This window comes from Cervus elaphus, chromosome 21, assembly GCF_910594005.1.
Source record: "Cervus elaphus chromosome 21, mCerEla1.1, whole genome shotgun sequence".
NCBI lineage: Eukaryota > Metazoa > Chordata > Mammalia > Artiodactyla > Cervidae > Cervus > Cervus elaphus.
This window is the reverse complement of record NC_057835.1, coordinates 15,040,890-15,064,607: the sequence shown is the minus strand read 5'-3', so window position 1 is coordinate 15,064,607 and position 23,718 is coordinate 15,040,890. Positions and strand designations below refer to the sequence as shown.

Sequence of the window (23,718 nt, the reverse complement as noted above, 5' to 3'; positions counted from 1 at the left end):
ATTGGTGGTCTAATAAAAATAAAATGAAAATAAAAGCAGGATGATGGCAATTAAAGCATCTAGCCCAGCACCCATGACACAGAGTAGGAAGCCAGCAAATGTTCTGTCCCTATGAACACCCTTCAAACGTTTGGGAACGGCTATCATATGTCTATTTCTTGTTAAATATCTCAGCTAATTTAATGTCATCCTTACATGACTTGATTTCAAGGCTCTCTGCAAAGGCTCCATCTGTTAAAACCCCACTCCAGATATCATAGAACCCACTCACAGAATCAGCCGCAGAACTTGTTTGCTCATTCATCTGTTAATTCATTCACTGAGTAAACACTGATGAAAAACTTACTATATTGGACATCTTGCTTCTGCCTACCCCCCATTCACAAATGGTTTCCAGGTTTCCCCGGGGAACATCTGCCTGCCTTCATTCTCAGTTCCTGGGCTCTAGGGAGAGCAGACCCTACCCCAGCTCCTTCTGGGGCTGGCATTTAATGCAAGGTGGCCAAACAGAGCATCGCATTCACCTGGCCACCGTGATGGGTTAGGAACAGGCATGTTACCCAGAGAAGACCAATCAGAGACATTGAAGAAGAAATCTCTCTTTCCTGAGATTTCTGCTGAACTGTTGGAAAGGGGCATTATTTTTTCCCTGCTGCTAAAACTGCTGACATATTTTGCCACCACAATCCAAAAAGAAATCAGAGGCAGTGCTGAGAGATGAGGAAAACCTGTGTAAGCCTTAGCAACACAGTCTAAGGCTCCATGCCTTCAGTTCCACCCCTGCACTTTGCAGCTACATAAACCAGCGAATCCCTTTTCTGTGGAAGGCAGTTCAACTTGGGGCTCAAAAGAAACCTAACTCGTGAAATTTGAAGTGCTCTGACATCAGCTGCATGCCAGCTATGCACAGATGAAGCAAGATGATCCACACCATCTTTCTTGGCACTTGGTCTGATGTGGAGATAGCTACAAACAACTACAATTATTTAAAGCCAGTAAGGTAATTGCTTTAATTAAACACAGAGCAAGAGGAGCAAAGGGAGGTGGGGTCAGGACAGGCGTCAGCTAAGAAATAGCATTTCAGCCTCCTCTGTATCTGCATTCAGGCAGTGAAGATAGAATTACTGGTTGAGGGAGTCAAGATAACACTGTTGACATACAGTCACCTCACAGTAAACTAAAACCTCTACAGCCCACGTTGCACAACCGGAAATGATACTTACAAGCTCTAAAGTGCTCTCTGGTTGAGCCCACAAAATAGAAACAGCTACCAGCAAACAGCCCTCCCTTGCAAGAATTTCACCCCAATGTTACAGATGATGCTACACTCTTAAATAATACCCAGCTTGGTTTTTTTTTTTTATTTTGAGTCCATGAACTTAAGTCTTCACTCCAGTTTTCCTGCCCATTTGGATTATGTTGATATAATCACAAAAACATCATGACAGCCCGCTGAAGATGAATAACCTATTTACTATCAAATGATAAAAGAGAGAGAGCAAGAGTAAACCTCTGGTTCCATAAGACATTTCATGACGAGTTAGAAATGTGACTGATCTCAGAAAACAACAAGGGCAACAACAGAAGCACCTCTGGGAACATCTACTTTGCTAAGAAAGGCCCTGAAGGTCGCTCTTTTTAAGTGAACAGAGCTAGTGTCTCTTAGATCTTTGATGATGCAAAACTCAACAGGAGAGTTGTGCAGATAAGTCAGAAAAGGAGGACACCGCAGGACAAATTCTCCTTGCCTTTGTGGTTTCCAAACACATCAGCGATTCATCTGGTCCGGGAACACAGCTCCAACTTTCCAGAGCAAAGAATCTTAGAGGTGGAAAAATTAATACCAATGGAACACATCCACGTGGTCTCAAGAGAGGTGCTGGGGATGGGGCAGGAGGGACAGATGCCTACCAGATAACGGGGACTGCTAAGAAGCAGCTGGGTTCTCTCTGTTCCCAAAGCACTTTTAAGAGTTCTTCAAGTGCCACGTGAATTTCACTTCCGCTTCTTGCCTGACACGTGACTTCCCACAAAGACTTTGCCGCCCTTCTTCCTGAAAATGGGATTATTATTTTTCACACACTGACCAGGCCACTACTGGAGTCCAGGCAGAGTCAGGCAATGGAGAGACCCACAGTATACGATACCGCAGGCAAGTGCCTGGTGCTGGGCAGGTGCTCGGTAAATGCTGGGGATCAGCAACCCCAGCAAAGTCTATGCAAAATCATCAAGCTTTTGTATGTGTGTGGGTGGGTTTGCATAAGCACTAATCCATCCTCTTTTTTTTTTCCCCCAAACATGGGAGGGAACATACCACACACACTTTTCTGCACACAGCTGTTTTGTTTTGTTTTTTTTAACCTAAGAATGTATCCTGCAAAGACTGGATAAAGAAAGTGTGATCTATTATATATATATTATTATATACATTATATATATAATGGACTAATAACATATATATTATATATATAATGGACTATTACTCAGCAGTAAAAAAGAAGGAAATCTTGCCATCTGCCACAACAGAGATGGACCCTGAGAGCATTATGATAAGTGAAATAAGTCAGAGAAAGAAAAAACACTGCATTATCTCACTTTTACGTGGAATCTAAAAAACACCAACAAAAAAATCCCTAGGCATAGGTGCAGAGAATAGACTGGGGGTTGCCAGAGTTGTTGGGGGTTGGGAAATACAGATAAAGTGAGTAAAATGTACATACTTCCAGTTCTAGAATAAATAAGTCATGAGAATGTAATGTACAGCATGGTGACTATAATACTGCATTCTGGGACTTCCTTGGTGGTCCCGTGGTTAAGAATGCACCTGCCCATGCAGGGGACATGGGTTCGATCCCTGGTCCGGGAAGATTCCACATGCCACAGGGTAACTAAGCCTGTGAGTCACAGCTACTGAGCCAGGCTCTGCAACGAGAAGCCACCGCAGCGAGAAGCCCAGGCACGGAAACAAAAGAGCAGCTCCCACTGGCCACAGCTGGAAAAAGCCTGTGCACTGCAGTGAGACTCAGCACAGCCATTAAATAAATACCTAAATCTTTAAAAAAAAAATACGGAATTCCGTATTTGAAAGTTGCTAAGAGAGTGGATCTTCAAAGTTTGTATCACAAGAAAAAATTATGTAGCTATGCATAGCAACGCATATTGACCAGATTTAGTGTGGTGACCATGTCACAATATACCCAAATATGGAATCATTATATTGTACCCCTGAAGCTCATAATGTAATATGCGAACTATAAAAAGAAAAACAATTAAAAGAAAAAAAAGGAATGCATCCTGGAGCTGATTCCTTCTTGGTATCTATGACATATATATGACGTATATATACGGTGGCCCCGTAGTCTCCTGTAAGGATATACCATAATCTCTTCCGTCAATCCTTTTCTGACATACATTTATTTCAGTTGCTTCCAGGGTCTTGCTATTTCAAACAACGCTGCAAGGAACTTACATTACACACATCTTCACACTATAGGTAAGGTATGTTACTATAGGAAAGGTGGGATTTATAAGATAAAATCCTTGGAAACTATATATATATATATGTGTATATATATATACACACCCATGGGCTTCCCTTGTGGCTCAGTTGGTAAGAATCTGCCTGTAGTGCAGGAGACCCCGGTTCAATCCCTGGGTTGGGAAGATCCCCTGGAGAAAGGAAAGGCTACCCACTCCAGTATTCTGACCTGGAGAATTCCATGGACTATATAGTCCACGGGGTCGCAAAGAGCGGGACACGACTGAGCAACTTTCACTTTCATATATATATATATATGTGTGTGTGTGTGTGTGTGTGTGTGCATTTATATATATGAAAGATGGGATTTATAAGATAAAATCCTTGAAGCTGCAAGAGTCAAAAGGTGCAAGCACTTAAAATGCTGGAATGGCCTTCAAAGAGTTTGGACTCACTTTTACTCTCACGAACAGGGTCATAAGGATGCCAGTCTGTCCAACTACATTCACAGAATGGTTTGTTTATCAAAGTCAAGGGAAGAAAGGGGGGCAGAGCTTCACTCTTGTCCCACGGTTTCTTCCCGCCCCCGTGATACCACACATGATCCTACTGCTGCCTGAAAATTCTGCCCCTTGGACGCACAACCCAGAGATTAGAGCTTAAAACAGAATGAACGTCAGCACTGGTGTGCTGAGCTGGCTCGGGCTGGCTCGAAAGAGCCGACTGAGCACATCTCTTCCCAAACCCGTGTTCAGTGACATCATGTCGGTAGCTTGAAATTGTTCATGGTGTAAGTATTGATACCATAGAGATGGGCAAATGCTAGTCAGGGCTTCTCTTTTTTCCCCCAGAGACCTCTGTCTAACACCAGCCCACTGATACATACTACAGTAGAAAGTGAGGCTCTGCTGCCCTTTTTTGCAATATGCCTGCTCTCAGTAGGGTCGCAAATTCTTGGAACCTAAGAACCGGAGGAGATCTGAAGGGACAGCTGATCATTCTGTCTTCTCATGCTGCCTCTCCCCTATTCCCTGTGCTGAGACATAAGCAGACCCTCTCCTCCGCTCCTCTGTGCCTCTCCACCGCATTCCCATCTCTTTATTGCTTAGTGCTTATTCTTAGTGATCCTCTACAGTGCAGTAATTGCACACACAGACTCTAGGCTACACTAGAAGACAGCCAGGGGTCAAATCCCAACTCCGTCATTAGCAGCTCTGTGACCTTGGGCAAGTGGTTTAAACTACTACACCTTAGTTTCTTTGTAAAGCACAGATGATAATGATAATGCCTTCCTTAGATGTTTGTTCTGAGGATTAAATGAGTTAGTACAAGGACACAGAACAGTGGCTGGCACATACTAAGGACTAAACAGACATAAACTGTTATTACTGTCTTCCAGTTCACTAAGTATCTTTCACGACATCTAGTCTGTCAGTTAACGCTTTTGTTGGATTTTAGTTTCAATGACTATTTTTCACTTCTATGTGGCAGCTTTTCGAATCAACTTATTCTTTTTCCACCTTTCATTGCATTTTTGTATCCTCTTTTGTTTTTAATCATTTAAAAATATACTGTCTATAGTCTCTTTTAGATGGCTTTTTACTTTCAACTCAAAGTCACTCCTTTCCTGAATAGTCCATATGATTTATTTACGCACTCATCTTCAGAGTTCTTTCTGCAGGAGTCTGTCAGGTCTGGGTTGCTGAAATAACCCAGTGGAGTAACTGTGTAAACACACGACACAATCCCTAGTGTTGTGCTAGAAAGTCCCACAGTAGACAGTTTTTCTGTTAATTTCCCAACTCAAGTTCTCACATCTTGTGATAATAACAATATAGATTTCACAACCACATATGGTATAGCCCCAGATTTTTCGTTTCTTCCTGGTGACTTTCTTTCCACTCAAAAAAAGCTTCCTCTCTGTTTCTCCAGACAGTGGGGCTTTTCCAGTCCTTTCTCATGAAGACGTGTAATGTTTAAGGCTCCTGGAAATTCATGTCTACCTTGGGCCCAAGTCTCATTTCTAGGCCCATTGTGGTCTCAAAACCTTAACCCCCAGACTCTACAGTGGCTTTGTGGGTGCAAAAGCCCCATAAGTTATTGTGCCTTCAGCTCATACGACCATTTGGCTTGGAGTTCTCTCCATTTTTGACAGTTGGGGACTTCCCTTTCTGATGAGCTCCCCTAGATATAGTTATTATTTTTCAGTCAACTCTGAAAGGGCCTGTCGGCATCCCCTTTCCAGATTCGTATGTTGTAACCTAACCCCCAACAGGAGTGATTAGGTCACGAGGGTAGGGCCTTCATGGATGGGATTAGTGCCCGTAGAAAAGAGGCCTCAGAAAGTTCTCTTGCCTCTTCCACCACGTGAGGGTATAGCACAAAGAAACAGGAAGTGGGCCTTCACCAGACACTGAATCTGCCAGCATCTTGATCTTGAACTTGCCAACCTCCAGAACTGTGAGAATTAAATTTCTGTTGTTTACATGCAACCCCGTCTATGGCACCCTGCTCCAGCGGCCTGAACAGACTCAGACAACCCCTTACCAGGGAAGAGAACCTGGGAAAGTCACTTCTCTGAACCTCAGCTCTTGAGGGCTATTGTGAGGCTCAAGACAATTCAAATGAAGCGCTTAGTTCTGAAGCCAGGTGGCCACAGTCAAATCCGGTTCTGTCACTTACCAACTTGGTAACCTTGAACGAATCACTCAAACTCCAGGGTTCAGTTTCTTCTCCTGCAAAACAGAGATATAGCAAGGATTAGGCAAGTCACAAGTCCCCAGCACACAAAAAGCCTCCAGTAAATCCTAATCACTACTGTTTTTCTCCTGTACCAAGAGTAACAACCCAATAAAACATTTCTGTCCAGTAGTATTTCAAGCCAAATAATATTCCTCCAGACCATTATATTTTATAGACGATGTTTTACAAATGTTTTTCTCATGTAACATTCAAAACAGTCTGGTATATGACAAATGAAGAAATGAAGACATTTTTAAAAAAAGGAAATGGAGATTCAGAGATGTCAAATTGTAAGAGTTCTTTATATATTCAAGTCAAGTAAACTGCTGAAGGTTGCAGAGCAAATAAAGAGCAAGCCCAAGTCAAACTCCTCTGATGGAGGGGCACAGTTTGGCTGGACTGCATTGTCCCCGGGACATAGACGGTGGAGTGTGGCTGTCCTTTCAGACTCATAATTCTATGATAAAGGATGCTGGGACTCTGGGCTACCTCAGCAAGTCCAGGTCTCAGAAAAACACTCAGCTCAACTTGAATTTGAACTGGTCTCGGACATTCCATCCCTGACTCGCTTCTTGCTTTAGGTTTCTACACCACAGAGAAAGGAAAACAAACGTACATTACACCATCGTTGTCACCCTCAAAATCTCCTACAAAAGAGATTCACAAAAACTTGTGAATCAAAGGGAGTTTTCATAAAACCCAAGTTAAACAATATCCCATTCGAACCCATTCACCAGCATCAAGTGTGAAGATCAGAGCAAGGTCTGCAGTGTCTAGACACTCATTACTGCCTGCAAGAGAAAGAGAATGCTTTTTTTCTGGCTTTCATTTTGATTAAATCTTTAGCTGCCTGAGGTGTCTTCTTTTTCCTTGTCATCGGGGACTGAGACTACCGGAAGCCACTTAACCAGCCTCCCTTTATTCACAAAAGATTTGGGGGCCCTGCCTGATTGTCGTGGGGGAACGTTATCAGCTGATCACGTCAACCACTCTGGCTGCGTTGCCAGCAATCCTCTCGTTCGCCAGTACCGGTTTCCTTTCTGCTGTCTCCTGAATGTGGTTTAAAACTCCCTTTTCAAGAATAATCACAAAACTAATCAGTGGCCAAAGAAAAGAGCCATTCCATTTAGAACAACATAGGCATACCAAGGACAGAGGAGCCTGGTGGGCTGCAGTCCACTGGGCCGCAAAAGAGGCAGACATGACTTACCGATTAAGCAACAACCAAGCATACTCACAAGTTCAGACCTCACAGGTAAGCACGAGGTCCACACTCTGTGTGTGTGTGTTGGGGGTATGCACTTGCCAGATTTACAAAGCAGAAAATAAGACAAGCTGTTTACTTGGGAACAATTTTTTTAAGGTCCTGGGCGAAAGTCCTAGAAATTAGAAAAAAGTATACTAACTTGCTCTCACAAAAGTCTTTAAGAACATGAAGATGAAGCTGGTCTTCCCATCACTTAGAGACAAACCAAGAAAGAGAGTATGTCTCCCGTAGAAGGAAAGTCATCTCAAAACAAGAGTGACTTTCCCTCACTTCCTCTCTGTGGACAGAGAAAAGCTGGACTGTGACTCTAGAAACCAGTCTACCGCCATACCACTCTGAACACGCCTGGTCTCATCTGTCTCAGAAACTAAGCAGCGTCAGGCCGGTTAGTACTTGGATGGGAGACTCTAGAAACTGGACCTGATCTTTTTTCCTCTTTAGACTCACAGCATGGGCTCCAGCCCTTCTTGGTCTTTCAGAGCTGTGTGACTTTGGGTAAGTCATTGAACCTTTCTGAGCTTCTGTAGCCACTGCGGTCAAGTGAGGACACTCATTCACTCACGATCCATCTGCTGAGCACCTACAACGTGCCAAGCATGTGGCCATGGGATTAATTCCAGGAATTAAACTGTCCCAGCCACAAAGGGCTCTCATTGATTAGTGGAATAAAGACTTCCCTGGCAGTTCAATGGTTAAGATGCTGTTCTTCCGATGAGTACAGGTGCTGGGCAACCACAGAAGAGGGTATTTAATTAATTCCACAGGGGAGGGAAAGTGCTGGGTGCAAGGAAGACTTCCCCCAAGGAGGTGTTATCTAAGCTGCGAACAAAAAGACAAGTTAGAATTTGCCCGACTGAGAGGGATCCAAGCAAAACTGGCAGCATATGGGAAGGCCCATAGTCAGGATGGCTGGTTCACAATGTCAAGCACAAGAGGCAAGAAGAAGGACATCAGGTATGGAGACCTGGACTCACAAGCAGGTGGGCTTGCCAGGGCAACTTGCCTGGACTAGGAGACCTCTCAGGGTCAAGCATTCACAGAAGCCCAGCCACATCAATCATAAGACCCTTGGACCAAATTCCAGGACCTTGACCTAGGGTTTGGAGATGGAAATGGCAACCCAATCCAGTATTTGTGCCCAGAAAATCCCACGGACACAGGAGCCTGGTGGGTTACAGTCCATGGGATGGCAAAGAGTCAGACACGACTGAGCAACTAACACTTTCAAACATGTCCAGGGTCCCTGCCAGTCCTAAGGGCTGACCCTGTGGTCTTCTGAGACCCCAGATCCTCCCCTTGGCCTGACAGCCCTTGCACCAGCACAGATACGTCCCTGAGTCCACTCAGGGAAATGCCAAGCCTCCCACGTGGGTCCTGTCCTTCCTCTTTCCTTTCCCTTCGGGAGTGACTAGCCAGTGACTCAAGGAGGGAGCTGTCCCCTACTTGTCATTTGTTTCTTAAAAAAAAAAAAAAAAAGCACCCAGAACTCACTCACATAGTCATTTGCCCAATCTCCTTCTCCCACCCAGCCCCTGACCTAACTGAAGAAATGCTGAATTATCCATGTAGACTGTCGCCACCAGGACACTTGAAGCTACCTGAGGGCGTACACTTGTTTTGGTCATTCTGCTGTCCCCCGCCCTGGTATTGACGACCCCTGATTCATACCAGGTCCTCAAAAATGCATGCAGACATGAATGGGTTTAATGTCTCTGCAAAGAAGCACCCATTCAGAGCTGCCCTCAGACAAAAACCCAGAGAGGTGTCAGCTCAACACCCCTCCCCCAGGGCTCCCTAAGCCACTGTAGACGCTCAGCAAAGCCCCACTGGAAAACTAACGCACCCGCCACTCATGATACCAGCAAAGAGCCTCAGGTCCGAAAGGATGATATGACTTGCCCAAGGTCTCTTAGCTAACGCAATAAAACATTTTTAAAAGGGGGACAACAGGGACTTTCCTGGTGGTCCAGTGGATAAGACTCTGAGCTCCCAATGCAGGCGGCCTGGGTTCGATCCCTGATCAGGGAACTAGATCCTGCATGCCACTACTAAAGATCCCACATGCTATATCTAAGACCCAGCACAGCCAAATAAATAAATATTAAAAAAAAAAAAAAAGTGGGACAACGGTCTTAAACGGAAGGCGATCTAGTTGCCTCTACCAGAAACATTGCTTGTTTTAGGGGAAAATACTTGGCAAGTCTAATGAAATCTTCCCTTTACCTGACCACCAATTATGTCACACTTTCACGACCCCTGGGATTCTCTAGGCAGGACTAGAGCTCCCATTGAAGCACACCTATTTTGGAAGATGACTAAAAAAACTTTTTTAGGGACTGGGTATGTTCTTGGATTATGGATCACTTTTTAATTCTCTATACTGTGATCTCAGGCTATGACAATTTTTAAAGGAAAGCTGAGCTCCCTGAACACTCTTGTTTTTTTTAATGTTTTGATATTAACTTTACTGTGACAGCAAACACAATTTTTAAGGAGGGCATTTTGACCTATATAACCCTTCCACCAAACGAATTCCTTATAATTCCTATGTCCTCTTATTAAAGCTTTTATTCACAGATCAATACTCTGTACCAAAGTATATATTTCACTTAAAGGAGCCCAGGTGGCACTAGTGGGAAGGGGTCCGCTTGCCAATGCAGGGGACATAAGAGACGTGGGTTTGATCCTGGATTGGGAAGACCCCCTGGAGGAGGGCATGGCAACCCACTCCACTATGCTCGCCTGGAGAATCCCATGGACAGAGGAGCCTAGTGAGCTACAGTCCATGGGGTCACAACTGACACCACTGAAGTGACTTAACATGCACGCACCTTTTAGAGTAGAAGTTACTTAAACAAAACAAAAACAAAACCAACAAACTTATTATGCAAGTCACTGGCATGATGTTTCTGAAACCACCACAGAGCAAAACGCAGGTGACACATTAAGTGCACCTGGAAATTCTGGGTCTGAGACATTGAGGGTGACATCTTCCAGCCTGCTTCACTCAATCATTATTCTGACACTTTCCATATCCCATTTCATAGGAAACAGACAAAGGAAAACAGATGTTTTACTTACACCCAGCTAGCACAGCAAACCCCCAAGCTTGCAATGGCTGCTCATCACTGAGGAGTTTAAAGCAATACTTTTGTGCCAATGAAATAACATCTCAAATGGCCTAGCACAGAGGTTCTCACTCCGGCTCAACCAAAATTCACAAGGGCAGGAGGAAAATCTTTAAAAATACCACTGCTGGGTCCCCAGCCTGCACAATTAAAACAGAATCTCTAAGGACGAAACCTCAGCACTATAGCTTTCCCAAGATCCCTAGGTGACTGTACGGCCCAAACAGGACTGCAAACCACGGGCCAGGTTAACTCATCAGTCAGAGAAAGCCCATGGGAGAGCTTATCTGCGAGTGATGAAGGCACTGTAATTAAATAAAACAGCAGATGTGAAAGTACCTAACAGGGCCTGTTACCCAGAAGACACTTAATAAATGTTAATTAGCCAAAAAAATAATAATTCAAGCAATTACTCCTCCTCAGTGAATTCACCTTGTAATTTTATTGGTTTGTTTATCACTTGCTGTTTTTTCTTAGCCTTGATTCATTCTATCCCTAGGTTAATAATAATAAAAATATCTATGTTAATAAAATTATAAACATATACCCATAATCCTATTCAATTACAAGAGCTCTGTACTATTTCCAACAACTCCTAATCACTTATTTAATAAAACTTTTCCCTAGAAGTGGCTAATATGTACTAAATACTCAACAAATGTTATTTATAATAAGTATTATTATTCAGGATTCATGATAATCTGCATAACTTAGGCTGAAATTTTATTGAAAGGACTTAGTGAGAATGTAAAAATATTAGCAAGGCAATATTTTTTTAACTTTTTATTTTATATTGGAGAATAGCCAATTAACAATGTTATGATAGTTTCAGGTGGACAGAAAAGGGATTCAGCCATATATATATACATATCTATCTCTTTCTCTCCATTCTCTCCCAAACTCCCCTCCCATCCAGGACACCACATAACACCGAGCAGAGCTCCTGTGCTATATAACAGGACTTTGTTGGTTATCCATTTTAAATACAGCAGTATATACATACGGATTCCAAATTCCCCACAGCAATATTTAACAAACTTAAAAAAAAATTTTTTAAGCATATTCATTCTTTTTATAAATTTGTGAAAAAATATTAAATGTGGTCACTGCACAGGTAGCTAGCTTATCTTGCACATTCAAGGGGGCCCGACAAAAGCTACTTGTGAACACTCAGCAGTTTCCACAGTCACTTGGAAAAGCTAACACTGCAATTAGTTCAAAGTGCTCTCTTAATCCAACTTTTCCCTACCACTGCCTCCCTGAGCCTGTATTAGGAAGGCGATTTTTCTATATGTTCACATTACCCCTCAGTTCTAACTGAGAACAAAAACCTGTGTAAAAAAATATATCTATATATAATTTATTAATCAAGATGAGAAAGTTTTACTAAGAACATTTCCAAACCTCCTGTTGCCCTGCTTGGATGAATTAAGCCAGTGGGCATCTGTCTCCCGTTGCGCTAAGCAGAGGAGGCATTCAACAGCCAGACTGGAAGATCTACTCTATTTGGTTCAGGATCACATTGTGAGCAGGAGACCCTTCCATGGTTCACACCTGAGCATGCCACTGTTTGCTTCCTTTCTCCTTCGAACTCCAAACAGCTGCCATTTCATGTTTCAAATCAACAGACACGCAAAAATAATCATGATGTGCACTTTTCTAGATGTGCTGTTGTTGTTCAGTCACTAAAACGTGTCTGATTCGTTGCGACCCCATGGACTGCAGCATGCCAGGCTGCCCTGTCCACCACTACCTCCTGGAGTTTGCTCAAATTCATGTCCATTGAGTCGGTGACACCATCCAACCATCTCATCCTTTGTTGTCTCCTTCTCCTCCTGCCTTCAATCTTTCCATCATCAGGGAGTTTTCCAATGAGTCGGCTCTTGGCATCAGGGGGTCAAAGTACTGGAGCTTCAGCATCATTTATATGCATATTATACATATTATAATTATTATACATATCATAACAAGTATTACTGGTCTGAATGTTTGTGTCCCCCCCTTCCAAATTCCCATGTTGAAATCCTAACTCCCCAGTGTGATGGTTGTAGGAGGTCGGGCCTTTGAGAGGTCATGAGGGTGGAGCCCTCGTGAATGGGATTAGTGCCCTCATAAGTGAGGCCCCAGACAGCTCCCTCACTCCTCCCATCACATGAGCACACAATGAGAGAAGAGCCCTGCCCAAGCATGCTGGTGCCTGGATCTCAGATGTTCAGCCTCCGGAACAGTGAGAACTATACGGCTATTGTTTATAAGCTCCCATTCTGTAGCATTTTATAACAGTAGCCCTGACAACCACAACAAAGTCAAAAGTGACCACGCATGGGCCTTTGGCAAGTAATAGCTTGGGTTACTCAATAAGAATATCTTGATTGACTATCACATGCCAGACAGCTCCAGAGGTAGAGGGAGGGAGATGGAGAGGAGGACAGAGTGCCCATCTTCAAGGATGTCAGGCTCCAAGGACAGTGTGCAGATTGGCTACTGTGACGCAGTGTGACTCTGACCAGGGCTGACAAGGAAATGCAAAGGATAGGGTCACAGGGGCAACCCTAAATCAGAAATTAGGAAATGAAAATAAATAAGCGCACAGGAGATAAATGGTTGTGGATAACAATGTTAAGACAACTACTGCAGCTTTCATCAATTGCACTGCCCTCTCGACTCCCATCACCTAATCTTGACAGTCATATGCCACTTCGGGGGCCTCCCTGGCGGTCCAGTGGCTAAGTAAGTCTCCATGCTTCTAAAGCACGGGGTGCATGTCTGACCCCTGGTCAGGGAACTAGATTCCACATGCCGCAGCTAAAGATCCTGTGTGCTGCAGCTAAGACCCAGCACAGCTAAATAAATAAACATTAAATATATATATACCTATCCTGTGATAAACCACAATAGAAAAAGAATATATGTATGTATAACGAACCACTTTGCTGTAGAGCAGAAATTAACACAACATTGTAAACCCACTATACTTCAATTAAAAACATAAATTAAGAAGGAGGTGAAGGAGGAAGAGAAGACTTCCTGGAGACTGAACAGCCAGACTCAGTACCATCTCAGCAAAACCGCAACCCTGTGGGTCAGCCCTAGTCCTACCCTTTTCAAACTGTGCCACCATTAAAGACATATCACGATTTACTTGAAAGTGTGACACAGGTGAAGGTAGAGAATGTTATTGGGGGTGTCTGGTCTAAATGCCTGGTTTTATAGACGGGAGAATCTGACACGTAGAAGGAAAGGAACTTGCCTGCAGTGAAGACAGCAGGATCACAGTGGAGTCAGAACCAGCTCCCAAGATTTCCGACTCCTAACTACCCAGGGCTGACTACTCAGCTTCCAAACTCCTTCACCTGATTAACTGCGTCTAGGTGTCTGCTCTCAGCTCAGCCGCATCCCCTTTAGGGGAAGGCTTCTGAGGACATCCTACCTGATACTCCCCTTTCTCAGAGCACTCCTCCCAGATTATGCTGCTATTTCATCAGCTAGCTTCCCCCGACCCTTGACCTTGGAGCAACTCTGTTCAACTCTTGTGTCCTGGACCTGAGTACAAGCAGAAGGTCTACGTGGACACAGTGCAGTGAACTGAGTGACCGAGGTCTCAGGTTCCTGGGAATTTCCTAGCATTAGCCAAGCAAGTCCCAAGTCCCTGAAAATCCCTCGGCAAACCAGGACAGCTGGTCGCTCTATTAGCAGACACCGACAAAGTGACGTGGGGCTTCCCAGGTGGCGCTAGAGGTAAAGAGCCTGCCTGCCAATGGAGGAGACGGATGTTTGATCCTTGTGTCGGGAAGATCCCCTGGAGGAGGGCATGGCAACCCACTCCAGTATTCTTGCCTGGAGAATCCCACGGACAGAGGAGCCTGGTGGGCTACAGTCCACAGGGTCGCAAAGGGTTGGATACAGGTGAAGCGACTTAGCACGCACACAACAAAGTGAGACAGCTGGCTCACCATGTCCCCGCCTCTAACCGTCCTCAGCCACTGTGCAAGCCGGGCCCAGAGCCGTGTCTCCGCCATGTGGTCACTCTAGCCCAGCACTGACAGAACTTTCTGCACTGCTGGAGACGTTCCTTATCTACACTGTCCAAAACAGAAGCACCAGACCCAGGTGACTACGGAGCAGCTGAACTCTGGCTGGTGTAACCCAGTTTTTAATTATATTTAATTTTTATTAATTTCTATTTAAATAGCCCCGTGTGGCTAGTAGACACCACATAGAACAGTTTGTCTCTGGTTTTACATAATTGGAACTACGGTCCACCTCTGTGCACGGGATGAGCTTTGGAGTCAGAATGACCATGGTTCGAATCCTAACTCAGTCATGTGCAAACATGTCACAAGTCCCTGGGGAAGCTTGTTTCTCCCTCTGTGATCTTGACAAGGTTGACTAAGAGACAGCGTTCAGAAAGTGGTTGGTTACTGGGAGAACTCATGCAAAAGGATTTCTCTGGAAGCCAATGAACCATGTAAAATGTAAAAAATGTAAAATGCTATGTAAAAATGCTAGAAAAATACGATTCTGAACCCAAAAGAGTGCAAAGGCATCATCTCAACCAGACTTCCAGCATCCCTGGCAGGATCAAGTTCAGATTCTAAACTGCCAGGGCTGGGCTGCTCGCTGGTCCCAGGCCTGTGACTGGTTGTCTCCGAGTCCCACTGGGGCAGCGGGCACTGGGTCCTGGGAGATGCTGAGACTCTGAGGCCATCTGAGGATGGCCCTACACGGTCCAGGGGCAGGGACCCAGGCCCTGCCCAGAGCAGTGAGGAGGCAGCACCCAGAGGAAGCCCAGGTGCCCCACAGGGCTCAGGCACACCCCGGGCCGGCCACCTCGTGCCCCGGGGTACAGGACACGGGGCCCAGCCCACGTCTGGCGCATGTAAGGAGAACACCACCCCCGTTGCCTCTCCCAAGGGCCGGGGACACAGTAATGAGCTGGCAACCAGGAGCAGCTGGACGCCCCAGAGGCATCTGGTCTCTGGAACCTGTCCCTGGCCCTAATGAATCCACCCCCTCGGCAGGAATGGGCGGCAGGTCCCCGGAGGGGCAGGCTGCGGATCACAATCACCTGGGGAGCTTTTTAGCAACACTGTTCCCCAGACTGGGCACCGGTGTTTGCAGAAACTCCCAGGTGACTGCAGCACGGCTGGGACCCGGTGTCTGTCATCTGAGGGCTTGGGAAGCTGGTTCTGATGAGGACTATCTAGGCAGCGCTAGGGGGTTTCCCAGGTGGTTCAGTGGCAAAGAATCCGCCTGCCAAGCAGGAGACATGGGTTTGATCCCTGGGTCAGGAAGATCCCCTGGAGAAGGGAACGGCAACCCACTCCAGTATTCCTGTCTGGAGAATCCCACGGACAGAGGAGCCTGGCGGGCTACAGACCATGGGGTTGCAAAGAGTCGGACGTGACTGAACACATGTGAGCAGGAGGCAGAACCAGGGCTGGGGAGAGAAGCCCCCTTGTTAACAAGTCCCTCCCTCTGGCTGCAGGGACAACAGTCAGATGGTCGGAGGACCCTGACACCAGAGCCAGGCCGCAAGTTGCTCGCTTCCCTCCCGCCCCAACTGGCAGAGACCCTTCCGGTTCTCCAGGCCTGACCCGTCCCGTGTCTCATGTGCAGCCTCGGTGGGGAGGGTCCTCCTTCCCTGCTATCCCCAAGCACCCCAAGCAGAAGCCCTAATCTGTACACCTCCCCATCCTGGTGTCCCACGGCTGCACCCAGCACCGAGGAAGCCCACGACAGATGCTATTATTGTGGTTGTTACTCTCATTTCACTGAAAAGGAAACCAGAAGCTAGCAACAGTATGACTCACCCAAGGCCCCATGATGCTGGGGCAGGGCTGGGACAGGAACTCTGGGTGCCTGGGTTCACTCCCTCCCTGATACCCCAGGCTGAGGCTCACTGCCTCTGTGTCTACGCTCACCCTTACGTTTTCTCCTCCCTCTTACAAGTCAGTATGCAGGCTCTGACCATCAGAATAAATGCTTATTCGTAACCTCAGGCTCTGATTTATAGGATGCCACTTATCCTCAAAGGTTTCCCTGGTGGCTCAGTGGTAAAGAATCCGCCTGCCAAGGCAGGAGATGTGGGTTCTCCTGGGTTGAGAAGATTCCCCTGGAGAAGCAAATGGCAACCCACTCCAGAATTCTTGCCTGGAGAATCCATGGACAGAGGAGCCTGGCAGGCTACAGTCCATGGCGTCGCAGAGTTGGACATGACTTACCTACAAAACAACAAGTTATCCCCCAAACAGCCCATGGCGTCTATGAACACCCCTTGGGCAGTATACAGGGGCAGAGCCTTGGAGCCTGACATACTCGAATTACCACTGAGTCGCTGGGTGATCCTGGACACATTTCTTAACCTCTTGGGGCTCGGCTTCCTCAGCTATAAATGGGGATGATAGTATCCACCACCCAGGTTTGTGGAGAAGATTCCTGAGATCAGTCAAAGGAATCAGATGGGCTCCATGGCTGGCCAGCAGGAAGTACCAACAGCTGGTAGCTAGTATTCAGGTGGCAGGCACCACCCTTCTTATCTTCGGCTCCACGCTCCGTTTCAGACCCACAGAAGCCTCCAAACTATGTACCCTCTTGTGTCCCTTCTCTTCACACAGGTCACCCCGGGCCGGCGGACCCAGCCCACTGCCCCGGGCTTGGCCTGTCCTCTTGGGAGCACTGCCTTGCAGGACCAGGTGGTTGGAGTCCTCACATCATCCCCACCCCATCCCCCCCGAGTCCCCCAGAAGAAAACAAACGAGAAGTAACTCTTTCTATTCCTCATTCCAGACTTCCTGAATTTAAATCAAATATTTGCACACTCTCCAAAGCCTATAAACCTGAATTGCTCACAGGAAAAAAAAAGAAAACTTAGGTGCAAAAAGAGAGTAAGTGTGGGCGGTAGTGGCTTCAACGAACCTCACAGGAAGGGGCATTTGATCTGAATAACCACACAGCCCAGCTGAGGGAGCAGGGTGAACAGGAGAAAGCTGCCACTTACAGGGCCATCTCCCTGGCCTCTCTCCATCGACCTGCACAAAAATCAACAGTGCATTCCCTCTGCAGGCCTTCCGCGGAAGACCTGGGGTGGGGGCCAGGGGGCGGTGAGTGTGCGGAGGGCTGGGGGAGATGGGCAAGTGAGCACCAGCTCCCCAGTGCCATCCTGAGAGCGCTCAAACAGGAAGTTGGGCTGCTTCACACCAACATGGCTGCCCAGTTGTTAAAATCCCGAAGGACTTGACACAGGCTGGGAAGGAGGTGCTGTCCGGAGCCCCTCTCCCCAGCTGCCACACCCCCCACCCAGAGCCCCCAGACGGGTCCCGGCTAGGAAAGGAATGTCAAGCACTGTGGAAACTTCCAGAAAGGACTCTGGTGGCTGCCCAGTGTTAAACGTTCAGAGCATCCACCCTGGGCACAGTTCAGAGGCATGAAGAATGAAATGACACTCTGAGGGATTCAGAAGAACAGGCCTTCAATACACATTTGCGGGAGGAAGAGAAGGAACGACTGACTCACGGGGCAGCGGCCACGGACCCACAGCGCCTCCCTCCCTCTGGGCCACTCACTCCACCCAAGCTCAGGCGCCAGAGCCTCAGAAGCCTCCCTGGCCAAACGAAAGGAAAGTCTGCCCTGACCTCCCACCCTAACCCACCCTAACCCTCACCAGGCAAAAGGAACTTTGGGGCTCCTCCCTGCCCAGCCTCCAGCCCCTCTGGGGCACCCCCTGACCCTCCCACATGTCACCCAGGGGAGGGCTGTCAAAGCAGGGAATCTTCCAGAACCGATGCTGCTTCAAGAACAAGCATGTGGCCAAAACTGGCCAGTAAGAGTCCTCTCAAGGCTCAAGAATGGTCATGTGACCCTAACTGGCCAATGAGGACCTTCCCGAGCACTTTGGCTGAAGTCACCAGGAAAGCGTATTCCTCTCCCGTCACCCAGGGCGGTTCACATGAAAGGCTGAAAGCCTGAGTCTATCTCACAGGGAGAGACCCCTGAGAAACAAGGTGGGAGGAAGGCAAGGCCAAGAGACAGCGGGAGACAAAGCCCGGCCAGCGTGGCCTGGGCCCGTATCAGCCACCCCTGACCGTTTCACAACTGATGATCTTTTTCAAACCTAAGCCAGCTTGAGTTTGGTTTCTGTCACTTGGAACCCAGAGAATGGACTGATACATTTCTCAGTGGGTGTAGGAGAAGATGCTGGTTGCTACCAGACCCCGCTTACTGCCTTGGCTGCCAGTTCATGTGACTTGGTGGCTTACTGATGGCATCTGGGAGGCTGGCTCTGAGCCCCACGCCCTCTGCTTCATGCAAAGAGGGCATCTCTCTCCCACTGAACCCCCAGACTCTGGTCTCTTGCCCTCCATCTCACAAGCTATGAACACCACCTGTTACCTGTTCTAATACATGAATCTTTCAGTGGCCCCATATGGCCCGAAGATCACAGTGCAAGTCCCTCTAATGCAGCTCATAAACCTGCCACCCCAGGACCTGACGACATGAGTTCTCCACACAAACCCTCCAGTCCAACCATGCACACCTACGCCGAGATCGCTCTCAACTCCAGGTTCCCAACCCCAAGACAGGAAGTGTTTCCAACCCGTGCCAGCTGATGCCAAAAGCTCTTGCAGTACAAGGGTGACCCCTCATGTTCTGAAACCCACATCCTGCCCACTGAGGTCACAGCCCCACTCCTCACAGGGGTGAAGGCAATGTTGAAAGAAACTCATCAACACAGCCTCGTCCCCACAAAACACCTATGAGGACTCTCCCAAGAGCTTTCTAACACCCACCAAAGCCATAAAGTGGCTCTGAGTCAAGCCTCCATCATGTAAATTAAAGCTCCCCACCACCACCCCAAGTTTTCATTGAAAAATCGGCCAGCTGTGTACATTTCATCCAAAGTCACAGGAAAAAATCTACAGATAAAGCTTCTCTTGGCATGGAACACAAACTGACAGCATTTATAATTACAGAGAGGTCACTGCAAGAAAGATTTCAGAGGACTTCTGGTGCAATCTTCCCATTTTACAGAAGTGGAAACTGAGATTCCAAGAAGTGAAATGACACCCCGGGGTCACACAGGCAGGAAGCAGAGGAGCCAGGACAAAACACCAGGTCCTCTGCTTTTCTCCCCTCCAACAGTTTATAGATAATAACCTTACCTCCATTTACTCTATTACAATACTAATTCATACACACTCACTTAAAACTGTGAGCCATGCAGAAGTGCTGTATGTTTTGATATTTTCTGCTCTTTGCATTGCATCTCACTGAGTGTCTGAAAACGGGGTCTCTGCTTCCTGGCAGAGGGGCTGGAGCCCTCCAGGCCTGAGACTTGGTGCGGTTTCTCACCCTCTCCGCTGCCCGTAAACAACACCAACAGGGGCAACACAGACAGTAACAGCTGCTGGTTGTGCAATGAGAGGCGACCTCTACTTCCTAATGTGGGCCTGGGTGGGGAGGTAGGGGTGGGCTCTGTAAAAGTGTCTCCCCTCCCCTGGACCCAGCAACTTGGCCGAGGACCTCTGTTCATCACTCAGTGAGGCTTGTTTTCTTTGTACATCCCATTCATCGCCTCTTGCAGGGTAACAAAGATTTCAGAAACAGCCTGGAGCTCGAATTTCTGGCAGCTCCTTTCACTCACTGTGTGGCCTTAGGCAGGTCGCTTCACCTCTCTGGGCCTCAGCTGACTTGTCTTCAAAAAACGGCAGAAACATCATCCACGGAACAGAGTTGGTGGAATCCCTGGAGCTCTACTTGAGGCCGTGGCCAATCAGCGGACCCAGGTCATCACCCTGAATTCCCAGGGCCTTTCTCCTCCTGCTGCCCATCAACTGCTCAACACACAGGCCACAATCATGCTCTAACTCAGCCCCGCCAACGTCACGGCATCCACACCTGCCTCTCACGCAGGGTCAGGCCCTAGGTGTCTGCCTTCCTGTCTGGGGACTAACCACTCCTTGGTCCAACTCCCCTAACGTCCTGCTGGCTCCAGGGCCCAAACTCGACAACCTGCTCACCCCGGGCTGGCCAAGAAGCCCCAGTGTCAAATTTCTCCTCAAAGGCCTGAAAACCTCTCCCAGTTGCCATAAAACTACTCAATTTTTCCCTTGTGGGATCAGATGGAATTTAAAGTAAGTCACTAAAGTCTATACAGCCCTTCCCGCACAGAACATGTAATGCCTGCGAGATTTCCTCCCCATCTCTGCCCCCAAATCAAGCCGGTGTTCTATTCACTGATGTCACTGAGGAAGCAAGAGGGGTCCACCCGCCCAGCAAGCCCAGACTGAATGATCAGGCTTTCCATCTGGCTCTCATCGGTCAGTCCTGCCCTCCCCCACGACAGGGTCAGGGCCTCTCACCCCCCAACTCCCTCTGGGCAGACATTTATCTATAGACGGAACCCTGTGTCTGCTCCCCAGCCCCCAATTCCATCCACCGAGTCTGGGGAGTCTAGACAGGCTCCGATGAGAAGCGGGGAAGCAGAACTTCCAAGCAGAAGCTGGAACGGAGTGGGTGGGGGTGCCGGGGCAAGTATGTGCTACGGTGTGGCCAATCTGCTTGGGGTGACACAGAAAGGCAGGGAGCCACCTGCCAGTGCAGGGGACACAGGTTCGATCCCTGGCCCGGGAATATCACACTTGCTGCAGGGCAGCTGAGCCCAGGTGCCACCACTATTTGAGGCCATGCTCGAGAGCCCGGGAGCCACAACTACTGAAGCCCACGCGCCCGAGAGCCCGCGCGCCGCAACGGGAGAAGCCACTGGGACGAGAAGCCCGTGCGTGGCAACGAAGAGCAGCCCCCCTTGCCACAATTAGAGAAAGCACGTGTGAAGACCCAGCACAGCCAAAAATAAACAAGTAAAAGAGAGACAGGGACCTGCAGCAACCTGACGGACCCAGCGATTATCATACTAAGTGAAAGAGGCCAGAGAGAGAAACACAAATATCACACGATATTGCTTATATACGGACTCCAAGACAGTGATACAGAAATAGACGCCCACACACAGAAAACAAACTACGGTTACCAAAGGGGAAAGCAGGGGAGGAACAAATTAGGTGTTTGAGATTAACATAGATACACTGCTACATGCAAAATAGATAACCAACAAGGACCCACTATATTGCGCAGGGAACTGGATTCAACATTTTGTAATAACCCATAAGGAGGAAGAGTCTGAAAACGAATACATATAACTGAACCACCCCTGTATCCTTGAAACTAACACAACACTGTAAATCAACTGTACTTCAATTTAAAAAATAATGATAAAAGAAGAAGAAAGGATATCGAGTTAACCCTTCAATTTACTCAGGGTCTCAATGACCTGAACTTTCTGCCTCACTGTTTATATTAAAATATAAATATCATCAGGTCTCATCCAATGCCAAATCCCCAAATTTTTACAAATGGCCAAAACAAACCTTGATACGAGAATGTAGGAGGGATCAAGGATCAGGAATCTAGAACCTCAACAGACCGTTAATAATAATTTCTTGAGTAGTGGGGCTTATACTGGGAGTGGGTGGAGGGGAGCCATCATGAACTGTCGGTGGGAATGAAAGACAGTGAAATCCCTTTGGAAACCTGTTTGTCAGCTTCTCAAAAAGCTAAATACAGAAATCCACACAACCCAGCAAATTCCACTCCTAGGCATCTACCCAGGAGAAACGAAAACCCACGTTCACAGAGGCTAGCACACGAATGTTCACAGCAGCATTAATCCTAACAGCCCCAAACTGAAAACAACACAGATGTTCATCCACTGGTGAGCGGAGAAGTGATGTGATATAATGCACAACAAAATAGTTTTTCTACAATCAAGAGGACCGAAGTACTAGCATCAACAACGTGGATGAACCTCAAAAACTTCATACCCAGTAAAAGAAGCCAGACACAAGACATTACATCTTCCACTTACACTTGCTGTTTGTTCACTCACTAAATCATGTCTGACTCTTTGCAACCCCATGGAAGGCAGCACGCCAGGCTTCCCTGTCCTTCACTATCTCTTGGAGCTTGCTCACATTCATGTCCATTGAGTTGGTGGTGCTATCTAACCATCTCATCCTCTGCCGCTCCCTTCTTCTTTTGCCATCAATCTTTCCCTGCATCATGGTCTTCTCTAATGAGTCAGCTCTTCTACTTTTATTAAGTGACCCAAAGGCAAGTTTATAGACATTTATCCAGAAGTACAGATACAGAATCTGCCTGCAATGCAGGAGACCCCAGTTCGATTCCTGGGTCGGGAAGATCTGCTGGAGAAGGGATAGGCTTCCCACTCCAGTATTCTTGGGTTTCCCTGGTGGCTCAGACGGTAAAGAATCCCTGCAATGTGGGAGACCTGGGTTCAATCCCTAGATTGGGAAGATCCCCTGGAGAAGGGAACGGATACCCACTCCAGTATTCTGGCCTGGAGAATTCCATGGACTGTATAGTCCACGGGGTCACAAGGAGTCAGACACAATTGAATGACTTTCACAGGTACAAAAGTAGATCAGTGGTTACCTGGGGCTGAGGATAAAGATTGTTTGTAAAGGGACATGAAGGATCTCATCAGGGTGATGAAAATGTTTTAAAAGCTATATTATGGCCATGGCTGCACCCTTCAGTAAAATAACTAAAAAAATCACTGCAATGGGTAGACTTTAGATACATAAAATAACCAAGCATTGGCTTCCTATGGCTGCTCTAACAAATTATCACAAATGTAGTGGCTTAAAATACAAACGTAGTCTTATAATTCTGGAGACCAGAAATCCAGAATGGGCTTCACCAGGCTGAAATCAGAACCAGGCTCTCTCCAAAAGTTCCAGAGGATTGTTTGTTCTCCCTATCCTGGTGGCTGCAGGTACCCCATGGTTTGTAGCTTCAAACTGGCTTCAAAGCCAGCAGTGTCAGTATCTTCAAATCTCTGATTCTGACCCTCTGGTTCCATCATCAAACCTCCTTCTCTGACCCTCACCCTCCACTTTCCTCTTATTAAGCCCCACCTGGATAATCCGGAAAGAGCTTCCCATCTTGAGATCCTTGGCCCCATCAGCAAAGTCCCTTTGTAAGGTAAGTATTCACAGGTCCTGGAGATGAGGACCTGGGCATCT

General features: G+C 47.1%; 1 protein-coding gene across 5 annotated transcripts in view; it reads right to left on the bottom strand.

Moving 5' to 3' along the window:
- Positions 1 to 23,718, bottom strand: part of CYRIB (CYFIP related Rac1 interactor B) — a 143,092-nt gene that overhangs the window by 98,826 nt on the left and 20,548 nt on the right. For 4 of the 5 annotated variants that reach the window (XM_043880546.1, XM_043880548.1, XM_043880547.1 and 1 more), the window contains one exon: positions 6,161 to 6,213. In XM_043880546.1, coding sequence (XP_043736481.1) covers positions 6,161 to 6,213 — 53 coding nt within the window. Of the gene's footprint in view, positions 1 to 6,160; positions 6,214 to 23,718 lie in introns of those variants that run through there. The other variant, XM_043880552.1, reaches the window with a different exon arrangement.